At 44.2% G+C, this 18,761-nt stretch overlaps 1 protein-coding gene across 1 annotated transcript in view; it reads left to right on the top strand.

Moving 5' to 3' along the window:
- The first annotated feature begins 450 nt into the window (after window positions 1-450).
- The window catches only part of BLMH (bleomycin hydrolase), a 49,682-nt gene continuing 31,371 nt past the window's right edge, over window positions 451-18,761 (top strand). The window contains exons 1-6 of the mRNA XM_007485725.3: window positions 451-995; window positions 1,794-2,009; window positions 5,490-5,599; window positions 6,859-6,994; window positions 11,104-11,192; window positions 12,874-12,966. Of these exons, the coding sequence (XP_007485787.1) occupies window positions 983-995; window positions 1,794-2,009; window positions 5,490-5,599; window positions 6,859-6,994; window positions 11,104-11,192; window positions 12,874-12,966 (657 nt within the window). The 5' untranslated portion in view covers window positions 451-982. The remainder of the gene's footprint in view (window positions 996-1,793; window positions 2,010-5,489; window positions 5,600-6,858; window positions 6,995-11,103; window positions 11,193-12,873; window positions 12,967-18,761) is intronic.

The raw sequence follows: 18,761 nt of genomic DNA, 5'->3' as shown, positions 1-18,761 counted from the left end.
GAAGGAAGGAAGGAAGGAAGGAAGGAAGGAAGGAAGGAAGGAAGGATGGCTGTGGCTTCGTCTAGAAGATGTGTATCTCGCTAAGCATCTCTGGTCGTGCCCTAGGTCTGGAGATGGGGGTGGGCTTCCTTCTTTCCTCTCAGGTCTCTGGCATCGTGGGGATTGCTGTCTTGATCATTCTTCAGACTCTCCAAGGCCAGCTCTTGGCCTGCCCCTGCCCCGCTACCCTAGTCTGTGATGTACTTGTATTTCGCGTCCCTTGCTAGAGTGTATTCGATTCGCAGTTCCGCTGCCCTAAGACTTTAGGGAAACTCCTTCGGGGTGGGGAGGCAGGTTGTACAGTGGAGGGTGGAGCCACGAGGTGATCTAGGGCACATAACTCTGTCTAATGAGGGGGTGGGCCTGGAAGGGTCTAATGAGAAGGAAGGGGCTCGGAGGTCCTTCCGGCCAGACCTGGGCTTCCTCTTTGGTAACTGCGTCCCGTGCCTCGGGCACACAGTAGGCGCTCAGTGTTACTAGCTGGGGTGACCAGTTGATGATGGGTTAGTGAGTTGCCTCGAGGGGCCACACTTTTGGGAGGTGCCGCAGCTGCAGCTGCTGCCGCCGCCGCCGGCGTCGTCCTCTTTGTCGTCACGGATCCGGCCCGCCCCGCCCCCAGGCGGGGCTACCATCCCTCCCCGACGGCGCTGACTCAGCAACGCAAGGGGCGAGGTTTGTCCCTCGGCGCACCCCGTTTCTCCCTCCGGCCTCGCCGGGGCCGAGTCCGTTTCCTCTTTCCGGCGCTCCGGGTGTCCCAAAGCTCCATCCCGCCGCCTGTCGCGCTCAACCCGACCCAGCTCCTCCTGACCCCGGCGCCTGCTCGTGCCCGTCGGACCCAGACTCACACTGGTCCCGGCCCCGGCCCGGCCGCTGCCAGCACCTCCTTCGGCCCTCCTCGGGACCCCGGACAGCGACCGTTACGAGGCCGCGCGCCGCCGTCGCCATGAACGATAAGAGTGAGAGCCGGCTGTGTGGGGGGTGGGGGACTTTGGGAGGGGGAGAGAGATGGGAGGCTGCGTGCGCGCGCCCCGCTGCTTGCGTGTGCCCAGCCCCCCTTACCCGGGAGGTAAGAGAAGAGACCCCGAGGCCTCCGCCGCTGCTGGGACAGGACAGGGAAACTGAGGCAAGAGGGGTGGGGACGGAACGCTCCAAGGTCACGCAGTCAGGGCCGAGGTGATAGGATCAGCGATGTAGAGCTAGGAGGCACCCTGGACTTCAACTAGTTCAACCTCTCATTGGACAAGACGGGGAAACTGGCCGGGGAGGGGGGGGGAGGAGGAAGAACCGAGGCCACTCTGGTAGGGGCAGGGGAATAGAACTAGAAGGGACCTCATCCATTCCCACCTTTCATTGGGCAAGACAGGGAAACTGAGGGGGTGGCTTTAGAAGCACCCCAAGGTGACCCAGCTAAACAAGTGAAGGGGCTAATCGCGTTTTCTAAGAATGTGTTGGTGGAAAGGACCCTAGGCTGGGAGTCCTAAAAGTTTGGGTTTATTGGGACCATGGAAGGGACTTTAGAGCCTCTCTGCCCTGAGAAATTACGTCCCACAGAGGAAAGCCAATTTGCTGTTTTAACCTTGAGCACATTTCTGCTTTGCCAAGACCCGTTTCTACCTTGGTAAATGGGTTGGACTAAATGGTCTCCCAGGTCCCTTCCAGCCTTAACATTCTGCCATCCCAACATGGGAGACGTTTGCAGAGTTAGTGGTGCGTCCTCAGTCTGGTTAGCTCTGCTCTGTCTTTTTGTATTCAAGTGTGTGAACATCCTGCCGGCCTTAACCCCTTGAAGGTGGCTACTTTGATCCAGCAGCTGAACTGTGACCCGCTGTTTTCCCTGGCCCAGAATGTGGGGAGCACCCATGACCTGCTAGACATCTGCCTGAGGAGGTCCACAGTGCAGGAGACACAGCATGTCTTCCAGCATGCCGTGCCTCAGGAAGGCAAGCCCGTCACCAACCAGAAGAATTCAGGTAATGGAAAGTTACTTTGGAGATTGGATTTCTTGGCTACTCTTCTTGCTTTTCCTGAGATCATGTTCCATTGCTGTCCTATGGGCAATGCTCAGACTACAGGACTTGAAGTAGATCGGACCCAGAAGTACCTCAAGGAGAGTGGCTGCCTTTTCTTCCTTAAGTATTTTAGCATGAGCCGCTTTAACTCTATGCCATGAACACGGATTTCCTGATCAGTATTGGTTAATGCTGCTGCTTTCTTTCTAATCCCCCGTCTGCCATAGCTAGCAAAGCAGGCACCAGGAGTCCTTTTTTTAAGTGTTGAAACTCTAAGTGGCACCCCTTGGTGTTGGTTGGGGGCCTCGGAAGCTGGTTAGTGCCTGACTCTAACATCCATTTGGTTTGAGCATCATCCTGGTGAGGCCAAAGTCATGGCCTTGTTCTCTCTGGTAGCATCATTCTGTTCTGTTGTGGCCACAGATCGATCAACTCTGCCCTTCTTCACCAGGGAGACCTTAACAAAGTGTGTGGGTGTATTAGTAGAGAGCTACCCTCATGATAGGAAAAACATTTCAAAGTTCACGTTTCATTATATGTATGGTGGTGTTTTTAGTTCCAGTAAATTCAGTTGGGGAAAGGGAATTACATTTACGCCAAGGCTCCTAACCTAGGGCCTAATGAATCTGGATGAGAAAAAAAGGGACATCTTTATTTTCATCGACCTTTAACATAAATTTTAATGTTTCTTTTTAAAAATTGTAAAGTGAAACAAACACATTCGGTCCAAGACATACAAGTCCTGACTGGAATGACTGAATAGTCTATGTATACTTAAAATAGACTGGAGCCAAGAGTCATAGGAGTTGAGGAGGCTAAGAAGCTAGAGGCCAGGAGTTGCAGGTTGAGATGAAAATGGCTGATTTGGGTGGGATTAGGGAGATGACCTCTCGAGGTCCAGAGGTGACCAGAAGAAGGAGCTGAATAGGACAGAATAAATTTTAAAAGAGTCAGAAGTGATTGCTAAGTCTAAGGGTTTCAGGGAGGGTCTGAAAGTGACTTTGGAGAGAACAGATAATGTCAGCTTCTCGCCTTATGAAGTTGGTGAAACGAAAATAAATGGCTAACCTTGAGGAGGGTGCTAAGAGATAGTGGTGTCTTTAGGAGAAAGTTAGGTTTCAGTGAGTTCTGGAACATGGAAGGGGGATATGGGAAAAGGAAGTCATTGAGGGTGAAGGAGTTTCATAATGGCAGGGAGTTCCAGAGGGCATAATGGAAAGAGAGGACAAAGGAAGCTTGGAATTAGTCTAGAGTTGAGTCTACTCTTAGGAGGGATAAGGGGACAATGGTGGGTTGTGTCTCATTTTGGCCAATGGCTTCACACGGATTCTCCCCCAGGAGAGCCAAGTATCCTGTGTGATTTAGAACAATCAGGCACTTCTACTGGGGATACTACGAAGAATGAGGCAGGGAAGAAGATTAAAATTGAGTGATAAGATGACAAGAACATAGAAAACCATCCAACATAAATATAAAGTAAACATGTACACATTTATACAAAGTTATAAAATACTAGGTAGTTTGAGGGGCTTAAGAAAGACATAATGCAGAGGATGGTACTTGGATGGCATCTTAAAGAGGGCCTCTCTTGAGACTAGGAGGGAGGGCATTCCACGGTGGGGCAGGGGAGAGGGACACAGTCTCTGCCAGACCCAGAGATGGGAGGATGGCGCATTACCATGGAGGGAAGCACAGCAAGAAGATCAGTTTGATTGGATTGGAAGTCACCGGCAGGTTATATAGGGCTTTAAATGCTGAACAAGATAGGCATCTAGATAGCTCAGTGGATAAAGAGCCAAGCCTGGAGATAGGTACTTCCTAGCTGTGTGACCCTGGGCACATCACTTAATCTCAATTGTCTGTCTCTTACCTCTTTTTTGCCTTGGAACCAATACTTAGTATCAAGTCTAAGACAGAAAGTATGGGTTGTTTTTAAAAAAAAATGCTGAACGAGGGAATTATATTTGATTCTCAAGTCAGCAGAAGACCATTGGAGTTTGAGAAATGGAGGTAATATGGTCAGTTCTGTGCTTTGGTAAAATTTTTTTGATAGTAGTGTGTATGATGGACTGGAATGGGGAGAGGCTGGAGGCAGGGAGGTCAATGAAGAGGCTGCTGGAATAATCTGAAGAAGAAACTAGGAAGATCTGAACTAAGGTGGTAGATATGCGAGTGGAGAGTAGTGGTGTGGGATGCAAGAAATATGAAAGGAGAAACAGCAAAATTTGGCAGCTGATTGCTTTTGTGGGGGTTAGGAAGGCGAGGAGTCCAGGATAATGGCATGATTATGAACTGGGAAGGATGATGGTGCTTGGGACAGAAATAGGAAGATTTGGAATTGGGAAGGATTTGGAAGGCAAGTAGTCAGGACCCAGGAGAGTAGAATGATGCCAAGATACTATGGGAGAGATAGTTTGAAGGAATTGCTGCCCAACACTCTCTTGGGCAAAGCCCTAACTTCCACCTGTTAGTTCTAGCCCTGTTAGAAGTGGGAGGACCACACATGTATTTGCATTCAAATGTTATATTTGCATCTGTAGGGCTAGTAGGTTAGACTGAGACTGTATAAATGAACCTAGGTCTTGTGTTCGTTTCTCATGGGCCAGTTAACTTTCAACAGAGGAAGCTGTTTAGGGCACCTGATCAGGTATGGCTTCCTGGACTATCTGCTGTCCATCATCAATGCTGGGGGTGGGGGTGGGGGGGAAGCTATTGAGATACATTATTGGAGACACTTGTTCCCATATGCAAAAGATCAGGTACAGGACTTAAGCACCAAGACTATTCGGTGTATTTTCAAGTAATTTTCAAGTTATCACTATATGCCCTTAAAATAAAGCAGGCCTTTCCTCCTTACTCCTCCCCAGCCCCACCATAAGGTTCACTAAATAAAATTACAGTTAGGAGAATGTGGCATATGGAAAATGCTTGGCACAGTTCTCTGCTCCCACCAAAGGTGCTGCTATGTATACTCAGGTGTTTAAAGGCCTTTCTGTCATTGATCTCCTTGGGGCATAAGCCTAGCAGCAGGATCTCATGGGTATGGATGTTCTAGTCACTTTCTCACTAGATTGCTTTCCAGACTGATTGGACCATTCCATAGCTTCACCAACAGTGCCCTAGGACGGCTGCCTTCCCTCTACTTATACAGCTCTTCCAACTCATGACTCTTCCCAACTTTTGTTGGAGGTTGGAGGTGAAACCTTTGAGTTATCCTTGTTGGTAATTTGAAACATTCTTTCATATGAATGTTGATAGTTTTCAGGCCTTCTTTTGAAGAGCCATGTCTATAGTTGTTTTTATCTGTTCCTGCCTCTGTCTTGAGTTGTCCAAGACTATGACATGATGCCCACCAGGAAATGCATTTGTGTGTCTTGATGCAACATAGGCAAATACATGAATTATGGTTTCTGTTTTCTTTTGTTTTTTGTTTTTTTCCAGGACGATGCTGGATCTTTTCATGTCTGAACGTTATGAGACTTCCTTTTATGAAGAGATTAAATATTGAAGAATTTGAATTCAGTCAGTCTTATCTATTTTTCTGGGACAAGGTATGGGAGTGAATTCCTTGCAGGACTATTTTCATTGAACTTTTACCCACAGTAGGGACCTCCTCTTCAGAGCTTGCATTTCCAGTTCTAGGCTACCTCTAGCCCTGTAGGTGACTCACCATTGTTATGCTCTGAGGTATTCTCTTCTCCTCACTTCCTCTTTACCTGCTGGTATTTCTGATCTTTTGCTAGATTGTTTAGATGTCTTACTTAGCCTTTCTAAGGCTATTTCCCTCATTGCATGTAGTACTAGTCTGGAAAACAAGTCATGGTTTGGACTGTTGTCTTGAGTTTAAAATGGACTTGAGGAAAAACAGTGATGCGCCAGAATTTCATCTCATACTTAGAAGAGTTCTTAATAGCTATCTAGTTCAACCTCTACCTGAAGCATCAAACCCTTCTATACCATTCCTGCTTGGAAGACTTTATAAGATAGGGAGTTCCTTTTTTAGACCACTCTGCGCATATGTTCTTCCTTATCTGGAACCCAGATCTGAATCTTTGGATTTTCAGTTGTTGGGCCTAATTAGATCCTCCAGGATCCAGCAAATTAAAGCTATTCCCTTCTTCCATCTGAAAGCCCTGCCAAGGCTTATGATCCTTTTCTCCCCAAGTATTTAGGTTTTAATTTCCTGAAACCCTTCCACCAGTCCTTGTAGGACATAATTTTGAGTCCCACAGAGCCTCCTGATTGGGATCTTTTGAATGTACACTCTTTTGTCCATGCCTCTCCTATATGGTAGTGAGAATAGAGCACAATATTTACAATAGAGCCTGACTAATGTATATTACAGTGGGGCTTGAGTCTGTTCTTCTACTATTGTATCATTATTATGGTGTGAATAGAATATTCAATCTGTACTTAAATATAAGAAGAAACACTTAACTGATGATAGACTGTTTAAAAAAACCCTTACCTTCCATCTTGGAGACAATACTCTGTATTGATTCCAAGGTAGAAGAGCAATAAAGGCTAGGCAATAGAGTTTTAAGTGATTTGCCCAGGGTCACCCAGCTAGGAAGTACCTGAATCCAGATTTGAACTCAAGACCTCCCATCTCCAGGCCTGGCTCTATCCATTGAGCCACCTAGCTACCCCTCAGTGATAGATTCTTGACAGCATATTTTGGTATTCAGGATCCAGACTGATTGGAAAATAAAATAGTACATGAGGCCCATAAGTGTTCCATTGCCTAAATATATTTGGCATATCTGCTGAGTTTTCACCTCACTTTTGTCTGACTTGTCTTGTGTTCCAGGTTGAACGCTGTTATTTCTTTTTGAATGCCTTTGTTGAAACAGCCCAGGAACCTGAAGATGGAAGGCTAGTGCAATATTTACTTACTAATCCTGCAAATGATGGTGGCCAGTGGGATATGCTAGTCAACATTGTTGGTAAGTCATTCTTTCCTAAAATGTTGATTGATTAAAGGACCTGAAATTGACTCAGGATTCTAATACTGTGTGTTTAATTAGTAGCTAATTTGTGACATACCTTTGACCAAATAGAAGGGTTTGTGTATAGTTTGGGGAATCTATCTTAGCTCTGCTCTTCACCATCCTTCATTCCTTCCTCAAGATACCCACCATTTTGTTGATGACCCTTTTATTAATGGTGGGCAGAAAAAAATCAATGGGCTTTGGGATAGGCTATTGAATTTGTTCATGTGATTACAGAGAACAGGCAATTAACAAATGGTAGACACTTGAAGATCCACTTTTGCATTCTAGTACCAGATTAGTTATTATATGAGGAGGAAGGTAAAGATATGTTCATACAGAAACAGAATTGAAACTGTCTATGGATTATGCAGTGGACCACCTGGACAGAAAGAGGAAATAGATGAGAAGTCCAGAAAACAGTTCACTAATCTGATAAGGGTGAACATGATATAGTAATCAGAGGGAACAATATTCACATATCCACTAGTCCCCTCTGCCTATAGTAGAAAGCTGCTGACTTCTTGGGTTGCCTCAATAATTCCATCCTTTAAAAGATAGAGACAGAAATTACGGGAATTTGAGGTGGTGGAATGGAGAAGTCAAGTTATGAGATCTTTGTTAGGCTTCTAGGGTTGTGTGGGGCCAGAGTGATGCTGAAAAGGGGAGGACTGGTTGAAGGCCCTGTATTCTCAGGGGCTGAAAGAACTGACAGATGTGATTGAGGAGCCTTTGTAGTGTGGTCTGTGAAAAATTACAGAGAATATGGGAGGTAACCTAGGAGGGGCACGAGTCTTACAAAAGGGGTGTGTGTGTGTGTGTGTGTGTGTGTGTGTGTGTGTGTGTGTGTGTGTGTGTGTGTGTAATGGAGTCTGCAGATAGAGGCCAGTGAGCTAGATTGTTTCTGGCAAATTTCTAGAGAGTACTATTCAAGGGTGGTTAGTGAACATCTAGAAAAGGAAACTGCAATCATAAAGAGTCAGTACACTTCTTTATAAAGTTTCCAGATCAGCAGAATGCTTTAGGCAGCCGTTAGCAAAACATTTGACAGATTCATTTCTATTCTTTTGGAAAAGGTAGGGGAAAAAGTAGGAGAGATTCTGGAATAAGTGGATTTGGAACTGGTTGCATGACTAGACCCAAAGAATAGTTATTAATAATTCATTGTTGGAAAGACGATTTTACTGAAGGGCTCCAAGATTTTTGCTTGACTCTTTCTTGGTAAAAGCCAAAATGCCCTTTATCAGATATGCAGATAACATGGAACTGGAGGAGGATGTAATGTGTTGATTCATAGAATTTGAGTAAAATACTGGGCCTGTATTTAGGATGTTGACATTTAATTGGGGTAAATGTGAGATTTTGCATTTGGATCTTTTAAAATCAGCATCACCAGGTACAAGATAGTAGATATATGATGCTATGTAGTTGCTTACTTGAAAAAAAAGATCTGGTAGTGTTAGTGGACTCTCAGCTAAATGTGCTCTACAAGTGTGATTTGTCTACCAATCATAAATTATACTTAGAGAAGTGTGGTGGCCAGGATGAGAAAGACGATTTACTCTTTGCTCTGACTGACTCCATCTGGAGAACTGAATATAGTTCTGGGCTTTCCTTTATGAGGAGGACATTGACAAACTGGAACTTTGGCCTCCATCGTGATATAAAGCCTGAGATTATGCAGAAAAGGACTCTGAGGAAGATTAGGCTAGAGAAGAGGAGAAGCTCCATGGCAATCTCCTTTGCCCTCAGGAAGCACTGAATAAACTTGTGGCCAAGCTTTCCTTTATTTATAAGACTGCTACTTGAAGAAGAATATACTTGTTTTATTTTGCCCCAGGGGGTACAGCCAGGAACCATGGGTAGGAGTTACAAAGAAGCAATTTTAGGTTTTTAAAATTCTTGACCTGTGATTTCATTGAGGTAGGAAACTTCCCGTGAATAAACTCCTTCCACTGATGCAGAAGTAGAGAGTTGCCCGGGGCACTGGGTGATGGAGTGATGATGTCAGGACGGGGCAGAGGTAGAGGCCAGCTTTCTGTTCATTGTGCCCCACAGGACCTGGCTTCCCAGTAGTTAGCACTATCCGAGATGGAATGGTCCTCTCTCTAGAAGGCTTCAGATTAAGGCTCAAGAGTATTGGTTGGGGTTCTTGTAACAAGGATTCTTGTGCAGGTTTAGATTGTACTTGGTGTGCTCTGAAGTCTATTCTTTTTCAGTGGAAGGCCTTGGCTCCCATGTCTCTCCCTTATTTTCCTTCCTGAATTTTGGATTGGTACAGAGTGTCATAGATCTAGAGCTGGTAGGCCTTAGAGGCCATCTGGCTCAGTCCCCTTCTTTTATACATGAGGAAACTGAGCCAAAGTAAATGCTGTGTATAGAGAGCCAGGCTAGATGTGTGATGGAAAATATTCCCCAAATGTCTACCTTCAGACTAAGACCTGAATTTGCCTGGCCTGCTACTTAAGGGATTTGTAACAGCAGAGAGCGTGATGGACAATGGACTCAGCGCAGCATTCAGGTTTAGGCAGAAAGATTGAGTGAGCTCAGAAAAGTTGAGAGGCTCAAATGTAGGGGAGATCATTCCCCATCTGGTTTCTTTCACCTGCCTTATCACATCTAGGTTTTCTGTGGGTAAATGGCATTTCCTTTATATGTATGGCATTATTCATCTAGATAGCTTAAACCTGAGGTGCCAATCGCTGGGAACCTTAGTGTGCTCCAGTCTGGCCTCTTGTCTCCATCTCCCCTTTTTGGCTCTCTAAGCCCTGGCCCTGCTGTAGATTATTCTGTTCATTCTCTGCTCTTCTCCCTTCTAGACTAACTATTAGAGCTTTAGATGTTGACTTCGATTTGGCCAAGAATGGAGCCGAGGTTGTATCACATGAAAAGGTCTCCCTTTGAAACTTCACTCAATTCTTCTTTTTCTGACAAGAATCTTTTAGGGGAACCATTTTACAGTGGTTGGCAACAGAAAGCCCAGGTCAGTGACTGAACTGGCCTTTTGGAGAGCTTTTCAAGAATAGTTCATGCTTCAGCTTCCCCATATTAGTGTGACTGACTTTGCTATGTCGTTGTAGCTCGTATCATTAATCTCCCCTCAATATTAGAAAGAAAATCTATTTACAGATTGGCACCTACCCTGAAACCTCTTGGAGAGGTGTCAGGAGACCTGAAGGGGAAGTGAGTTGCCTAGGCTACAAGGCTACAAGGCCACGGCAGGTCAGGAGCAAGACTTCAACCTGGATCTCCTTGACTTTGGGGTTGGCCTTCTACCCACTATGTCATGCTGTCTCTCAGGGAGCTTATGTTTTCCAAGAAGCCCCTTAATTGTTCTCTACTAAGGTAAACTGGGAGCAAATCAGAGCCATAGATTGGTCTGAAAATGATGCTTATTTGTCTGCAGTCCAACCAAAGAGAGTTTTCTTGGGAAAAAATGCCTGGGTGTGACATAAAAGTTAAGCAAACTGAGTTCTGTCATCTTTAATAACAGCCTGGAAAATATGCAGGGGAAGTTATCTACTTACTAAATCAAGAAGAAACCCTAGCTTGTTCACTCTTCTGAAGGAGGGTGGATGGGGGTAATGGCAAGAGGTGCGCAGGAAAAGGCTGGTCTTGGGGTCAAGAGACCTAGGGTCTGGTTTTAGCCATTCTTTTTTTTTTTAAACCCTGACCTTCCATCTTGGAGTCAATACTGTGTATTGGCTCCAAGGCAGAAGAGCAGTAAGAGCTAGGCAATGGGGGGTAAGTGACTTGCCCAGGGTCACCCAGCTGGGAAGTGTCTGAGGCCAGATTTGAACCTAAGACCTCCCATCTCTAGGTCTGACTCTCACCCAGCTGCCCCCCTAGCCATTCTTAAGAGCTCCTTTATCTTAAATGAGTCATCTTACCTCTGATCTTCAGTTCCCCCCACTATAAAATAAGGATAATATTTCTTTTGCCACCTCCTCAGAAAGTTAATTGCTCTGGTAGTTTATGAGTGCTTGGCAGGTTCTCTCCAGGGATGCTGCTTTCTTAACTCCAGATTGAGTTTTTGAACAGCGGACATTTTTTTTTAATTTTAGAAAAATATGGGGTTGTCCCTAAGAAGTGCTTCCCTGAGTCTCATACAACAGAGGCATCTAGAAGAATGAATGACATTCTGAATCATAAGGTAAGAGCTCTGGGGAGAAAGCCAAGCTGAGCTTCCTTAGCATGGGGGCATGTGCCCCAAAGCTCCCACTGGGTCATCTTCCTGACAGAGGTGCCTCTGAGCAGTCCTCTTCCTCGGGATCTCTCTAAGGCATCCTGCCATCTACTTCTCACTCTGGCTTGGTGTGTCTCTCCAGGCAGGTAAACATGTAGATTGTAAGTGGGCAAAAATAATTCCTTTGTTATCCTTCTCTATCTTCTGATTATGCTTCGTGGCTTAGGTGCTTTTTAGCGTTTTCTGAGGTGCATGTGGATAAGTGTTGGAGTGTTTTTGTTCATTTCTTCCTTACTTCTGTTTCCTGACTAGAAAGCCTGTGATGTCCTTAGTGCCAGGAGCTCACCTCTGTCACAGTGGAGTGATCCAGTGCTTTCTGCTCTGTAACTTCTAGTCTTAGAGAGTTGCCTGGGGCTCTGAGAAGTGAGGACATGATTTGTCCAAGGTCAGAGGTGGGACTTGAACCCAGGTCTTCCTCACTTTAAAGTCAGTTCTTGACTCACTCTGCCAAGCTGCTTTTCATTTCACTCATATCTTGAAGTAAAGTGGCCTGTAAGAATTCTGGTATGAGGGGGCAGCTAGTCACCTTAGTGGATAAAGTAGGAGGACCTTCAAATCTGGTCTCAGACACATCTATCTGTATGATCCTGGGCAAGTCATTTTGCCCTTCTGTCCCAGAGTTGTTACTAGGACTGAAAGTAAGGGTTAAAAAAAGGAATGTGGGTGGCTGATCTCACAGTTGGCTCCTGTGGACAAGAGCCTGGGGCAGATGTGGGTTAGGAGTTCTGTGGGAAGCTGGCTGATGTCATTAAGCTAACCTCACCTTAACCTGCCCTCAGGAAAAGGGGGCTTTCTTGATGCTCTTTGTCAGCCTTAAGCCTTTTGGTCTTGGGAGTTGCAAGGCTATAATTTGTTGCTATGAACCAAAGGGTTCTACTGGGCTTTGCTATTCCTTGGGAGATTGATTTAAACTTAATAACAGCTTCCCTTTAGATGAGTTTCCCATCACTAGAAGTGAACTGGAACTTCTTACCTGTGGATTGCACAGTCAGTGCCCCGGGCTTCATTATAACCAGGGAGTCTGTTGTTTCTGTTCGGGCACTCTTTGGCACCATGGCTAGTAGAATACTCACTTTCATCTCCAATGTGCCATGCGAAAGAGTGGGTCCAATCCCCAATCATGCCCATAAAATGCGACCACTCATTCCTTAGGTTTTGGCATAGCTTTAGTCCCAACTGCTCAGCAGGAAAGAAAAAGTAACCAACAAGTAAAATGTAGAGAATGTCAAATCTGCGAGACTAAGTGGTACCTATAAATGTGGTCCCTGCCTGAAGAATGGGAGATGGTGGCTGCTCTTCTGCTCCAATGCCCAGGTTGTTCCAGAAGCAGCCCTTTCCCTAGCTCACTAGTTGCGCTGGTGGTTATTCCCCTTGTAAAGTATTTTTAGCAATACCTTGTTCTGAATTTAAATGGAGCAATTGAGAAAAGGGTAATAAGCAGGATCAGGAGCAGCCCCATATGGGTTTAATTGCTTTTAGCATGAGTTGACACTAATTTTACATGGGGTGAGTTAGCAGACCAGTGACAGTTCTGTATTAAAGTTGATTTAGGACATGTGCTTTAGTAACCAACATTTTCATTTCACAGATGAGAGAATATTGTATACGACTAAGAAATTTGGTAAAAAGTGGAGCAACGGAAGAAGATATCTCTGTCACCCAGGACAGCATGATGGAAGAGGTAATAATAGTGATTAGATTATTATTAATTCTCTTCCAGTGATCTCAAGGAACAGTCATCTGTTTTATTTATAATTTCTGTGAAGACAGTTCAGAGGCCCAGTTGTTGTTATTTTCTTTTTACAACTGGAGAGACTAAAGGTACAGCATTTAATCCTAGGTTTGGGGCTAGTATTCAGGCCTCCTAATTTTGAATCATCCACTACTTTGGTACTCAATTACAGTTTGCATATGATTAGTTTTCTGTCTGGTTTAGGTCATGGAGAGGGACACAGATTATTAAGGGGGAAGATTTTGAAACACCACAGTATCAAAGGTTCACTGGTAAAGAGCATCTACCCCTTGGAAATGAAACTAGTGGCCTCTTGGCCATTGGAAGTGTCATACTAATACTGCTGACCTTTGACATTCAAAAGGAGTGGTGAAGTAAGATTTGTATGGTGGCTTACCTGGATTAATGATGTCCTGGGCTCCCACTCTCAACCCCCTTTTTAAGTTAGCTCTGTGTTCAACTTCTATCATCTCTTGTGGCTAACAACAGTCTTTCAAACAATAGTCAGACTCCCCTGACCAGTCTCTTTGGTGAATTATTTCCAGCTAACCTATGTGTCTTCTCTTCCTCTTCCTTCTTGAGCTATTCCTGACCGCAGGGTCCCCTGTGGTGCTCTATATATAACTCCTGGTGACCTGTTGTTTCTGTTTCTGTGTGTGCTTGTGGAAGCTGTCTCCAAGACCACCCCATAGCTATGGAAGTGGTGCAGTGAATTCAGTTGTCCTGGTTAGTTTCAGCTAGTAGAAAGGGACCATTCAGGGAAGCCCATAGGAGTTAGGCTTAGGATATAATAAAAAATAGACTTAACACTAATTTAACACTTAATCTGGGCATTGGTGAATCTTAACTTAAAGATATACAAGTCACTTTAGGGCCTTGGAGAACCCCAGGGCCATTGTGAAGAACATGCATTTTTGACCTTGTAAATACAATTCTGAACTGTACAGAGAAGCCAATTAATAGTACTTTCAGGATGATAATGAGGTAGTATTTGTAAAGCACATAGAACTGTGCCAGGCACATAGTAAGCACTTAATAAACTCTTCCCCCTTGGGAGAAAGGCAGAGAACCCTTTATTTCTCCTTAATTATTCTAAAACTACCCTGTCCAAGCTTTAGGGGGCACTCTCTAGTTATTTTAGTCTGAGAGACAAAGAGCGAAGTAGTGTTTATTATCCATTATTATCTATTCCTTTTAGGGCAGTTCAAATTTCATGTCCTAATTTCTTTTTTTAATGAAAAAATGTAGAAATACCTATAGTAAATGGAGATGTGTTTTCCAGTGGTGCTTGAGAAATAAAACCCCCTTGGAAAGGGTCCAACGTACATATATTTCATACTGAATTCTTCTCTACAGCAAGTGATTCAATAAATTCCCATAATATTCTCTGTTCTCAAGATAGGACCTGTTTGCATGATTTCTGCACCTACTAAATTTTTTAAAATTTAATTTAAAATTTTTGCAACTCAAAAATCTATTTTCTTTTTCGTCCTCCCATACCTCACCCCCTCCCCATTTAGAAGGCAAAAAAAAAGAAAAAGAAAATTCTTTTTTTTCCCAATTTTTTCTCTTTATTTTTATTTTACATACTTCTGCCTTCTACATGTTTTAGCTTGGCCCATGGAGGAAGTGCTAGAGGTCTGGAGGTGTGAAAAAGAAAATTCTTGTGACAACTATAAATATTCAAGCAAAACAATTCCTTCATTGTCCATATCGAAAAGATGTCTTATTCCACACCTGTAATCCATTATCACCTCTGTCAGGAGGTGGCTGGCAAGTTGCATCATGAATTCTTTGGAGCTGTGATAGGTCATTTCAGAGCCTTTCCATGTGGGCTTCCTCCCACACCACAGAAGGTGGTTCTGGGAGCTTCCACTTGCCAGGCCTGTTGGTAGATCTTTCCTCTTAACTCTCCATCATTCCGGTGGCTGACTCTTTGCCCTTCTCCTTTCAGTAGCAAACATCATTATTCCCCTGCCCAGATTCTTTCTTTGCTGTTCCGTATCCATACCAGCTCTCTTAGGATCGGTTATATCCTGCCTAGGTAGAGTGAAGGCTCCTTGGGAGTAGGCAGTATTTCCTTTATTTTATCTCTAGTCCTCGGGCCTGGCACCTTGCACCAAATCCTTGATTGATTGACTCATCCTGTCCTTTTCCTGATCCTTTTCCGTCTCCTTGGGAAGTCCCATTTTGGGGCACCAACAACATTTCTACTCACTCATTGAGGTGGCTAACCAGAAGCCACCATTAACACCTTCCACCTAACCTCCCTTCCCTTCTCTTCTGCCCCATTCCTGCAAACTAGGGCTTCTTCTGCTCCGAGTCTGTCAGCAGGGTTCTCAACTGCCTGCTAATAAGGGCCTACCGCACTTGCCCCGCACTTCCCAAAGTTCCTAAGAGCAGCTGTCGGTGGTGTTGCTTGTGAACAAGATTCCATTTTTGCTGAGTCCAGGACACACTTCCCCTCTTTCACATCTTTGTCTGTACGTTCTCATTTGTTATCGCCCTCCTCATCCCACAGTTCTCAGCTCAGAGTTTGGCAACACTGACCGAGCTTGTTGGGTGTGTGCAGGATTGAGGGGTGGGAACGGGGAGGAGTTAAAGGTCAGGTACTGAGGAATGCCGTTCTGATCTTTGCCTTAGCTCTCCTCAGGCCTTTTCACTATGTACATGACTTGGCCCTTGGCCGAAGGAATGGCATGTGGTATCTGTCTGAGTTCCATTAGGATCGTGCTGTATTTTCCCCCACTTATGTAGACCATTTTGGGAAAAGCAAGTAACGCTACAGCAGTTGCCCACAAGAGAGCAGAATGGGATCATAAAAGCATATCCAGGCTTTGGTTTATTAAATTCATAGTTCAGAGTCAGCATTATTAACACAGAGTGTATCATAATCTCTTCTCAGAAAAAAAGGAACCTTCTCTAGGGCACTAAAAGTCAGCTGGGTTTCTCAGTGGACAAAGCTTTGGACCTGAAGTCAAAGAAGACCTGAGTTCAAATGAAGCCTCAGACACTAGATGTGTGACTCTGGATAAGTCACTTAGCCTCTCTGTCTGCCTCAGTTTCTTCATCTGTGAAATGAGTATAAACAACCTACTTCTCAGATCTCTGGGATAATAAACCTGAGATCATATTTGTGAAATGCGTTGTAAAGCTTAAAACATTATATAAATGCTAGTGATGATGGTGGTGGCTCTGAAGATGAAAATGTCTATTTCAGAAAGCTGAAATCTGGATCCATTGTTTTGCTAAATGGGTGCTAGTTGTTTTGAATCCAAATGACCACGCTCTATCTATGGTTTAATTTTTGGCAGTCTGATAATTAATAAAAGAATAGCATAAAAGAAATGAATCATCTGAAGTTATGGATTGGTTTTAAGTCTTTGCCAGAAACTAAGGAAATAGACTTCCTTTCCAGCTGCCAGTAGAATGGGTTTTGCTTCCCATCTGGCTGGGCCTTACTGTAAAGAATGCATTATTGGGGAGGTGAGGCAGAAGAGCAGGTTTAGATGACTTATTTAGGGGCAGCTCTTAGCCATATGACTTGTCAGGTAGAAATCGCTCATCGTCCACTTTCGACCGAAGCTTGATTAGTGCCCAGCGTCGTAAAGCCTCGTGCAGCAGAACGTGCACCTGGGTGCTGCTCTTTCAGAACCGTTTGTGACTGTCTTGGGGCATTGCTAGGCTAAGGCCTTTGGCCTTGTCTCTCACCAGGTCTGGAAAGGTTTAGGCCTCAAATAAGCTCCCACCCTAAAACTCCACGGAATTGGGGGTGTTGATGAAGCAGCTTCTTTGCTCAGCCTCTAAATGGCAGTGTCAGCAGATTGGATACGGGGGCGGCTGTAAATAGCTACTGTATCCAAGTAACGTGGCATTGGTTCCAACAGGCAGGGTGCCAGTGGACCAGTGCCAACCTTAAGCAAAAGTTAGCATTAGAAATCAGTGGATTTACCTCTTCCCTCATTTCTCTGTCTTCTCTCTCTTTTCTCTCCCCCTATGCCCCTAAAACCTTAATGCCCCCAAATGGAGAAGGGTAGGATGTGGTTTCCAGGCTGATTTGAGGAGAAGGCGGTGGTGCTAATCTTCCCAATTCAATGGGGGCTCCAGCCCGACAGAGTTCATTTTCATCCTTGTTCTTTCTCTCGTTCTTCTCTCAGCTTAGCTCATACTATCCTGTACACAGTGTGAGTGATGACAGGCTCAGCTCTTTTCGAGGGAGGGAGTAGTTGTGTTCCAGTGTCAGGCTGCCCAGAGATAACACTCAAGAGGAAAAACAACTCGTGGTCATGTTAGCAGCTCCTTCCCTGTCTCTGCTGAGGACCTCTGTGCCCCCCTTTTACCGGGGCTGGGGGACGGGGGACTTTTCCATGAATTATCTTTCCATATTACTGATAGCTTAGATGTGCCTCACACATTACAGTTACAAAATGCTCAACATGCATTCTCTCATTTGATTCTTACAACTCTGCAAGATATCAGGGCAGTGTTAGGCATTGAGAACACAGCAGAGCAGAAAACAGTCCCTCCATTCAGGAAGTTTGAGTTGTTTGGGGAAGACAGTGTTGGCGTATTTTTGTCTTTTCAGTCATGTCTTATTTGGAGTTTTCTTGGTAGAAATACTGGAGAAGTTTGCCATTCCCTTCTCAATTGACAAATGGGGAAACGGAGGCAAATATGGTTAAGGGACTTGGCCAGGATCACATGTTAGTAAGTGTCTAAGACCATATTTGAACTCAGGAGGATTTCAATTTCAAGCCCAGTGTTCTATCCATTGTGCCACATAGCTGCCCTTATTTTTCCTACTTGCTTTTATATGCAAAATAAATCCAATGGAATTTTGTGTGGAAAGGCACCTGTACCTGGGGGAATCAAGAAAGGTGGCATTTGAGCCAAGTTTTGAAAGAAACTAGGGATTCTGGGAAGAATAGAGATCATTCTTTCTATTTTTCAGATGAAGAAATGGAATCTCAAAGAATTAAATGACTTACATCCAGGTGTTACAAGGCCTAGAGTCAGGAAGATCTGAATTCAAATTCAGCCTTAGACACTTCCTGAGAAAGTCACTTATAACCTCTCTGACTTAGTTTCTTCATCTATAAAATGGGGATAATAATAGCATTTAACTTTCAAGATTGTTGTGATGAAAGGAGATAATATCTATAAAGTACGAGGCAAACTTTATTTAAAAATTTATTTAAAGTTCCAAATACTTTCTTTTCCTCCTCCATTGAGAAGTCAAGAAAGTAAAATCCATTATAGATATGTTTAGACATACAAAACAAAATTTCCCCCATAATCCATGTTGCAAGAAAATGAAGCATAAGATAATATACTTCAGTCTGGTCAGAGGTGGGCAATGTGTTTTGTCATGAGTCCTTTGGAATTGTTCTGGGTCATTGATTAGAATTACTGAATCTTTTAAAGTTAATCATCATTATTATATTGGGTCTGCTCTTTTCTTCACTTTGCAGCAGTTCATGCAAGCCTTCCCAGGTTTCTACAGCTTAGTAGTTCTCCATCACATTCATTAATTAGAGAACTTGTTCAACCATTCCCCACTTGATTACAAAACATTTTGTATTTGTCATCTCATTTGGTCCTCCCTTGGGAGGTGGGGACTACTGGTAATATTTCCATTTTACAGGTGAGAAAATGGACTAAGAAAGGGCAAGGCCTTTCTCAGGGTTACCTAACTAGGTAATATTCTAAGCAAGTTTTGAACCCCAAGTCTTCCTGATTTCCAA

Source organism: Monodelphis domestica, chromosome 2, assembly GCF_027887165.1.
Source record: "Monodelphis domestica isolate mMonDom1 chromosome 2, mMonDom1.pri, whole genome shotgun sequence".
Lineage (NCBI taxonomy): Eukaryota > Metazoa > Chordata > Mammalia > Didelphimorphia > Didelphidae > Monodelphis > Monodelphis domestica.
This window is presented reverse-complemented; position numbering and strand designations above follow the sequence as displayed.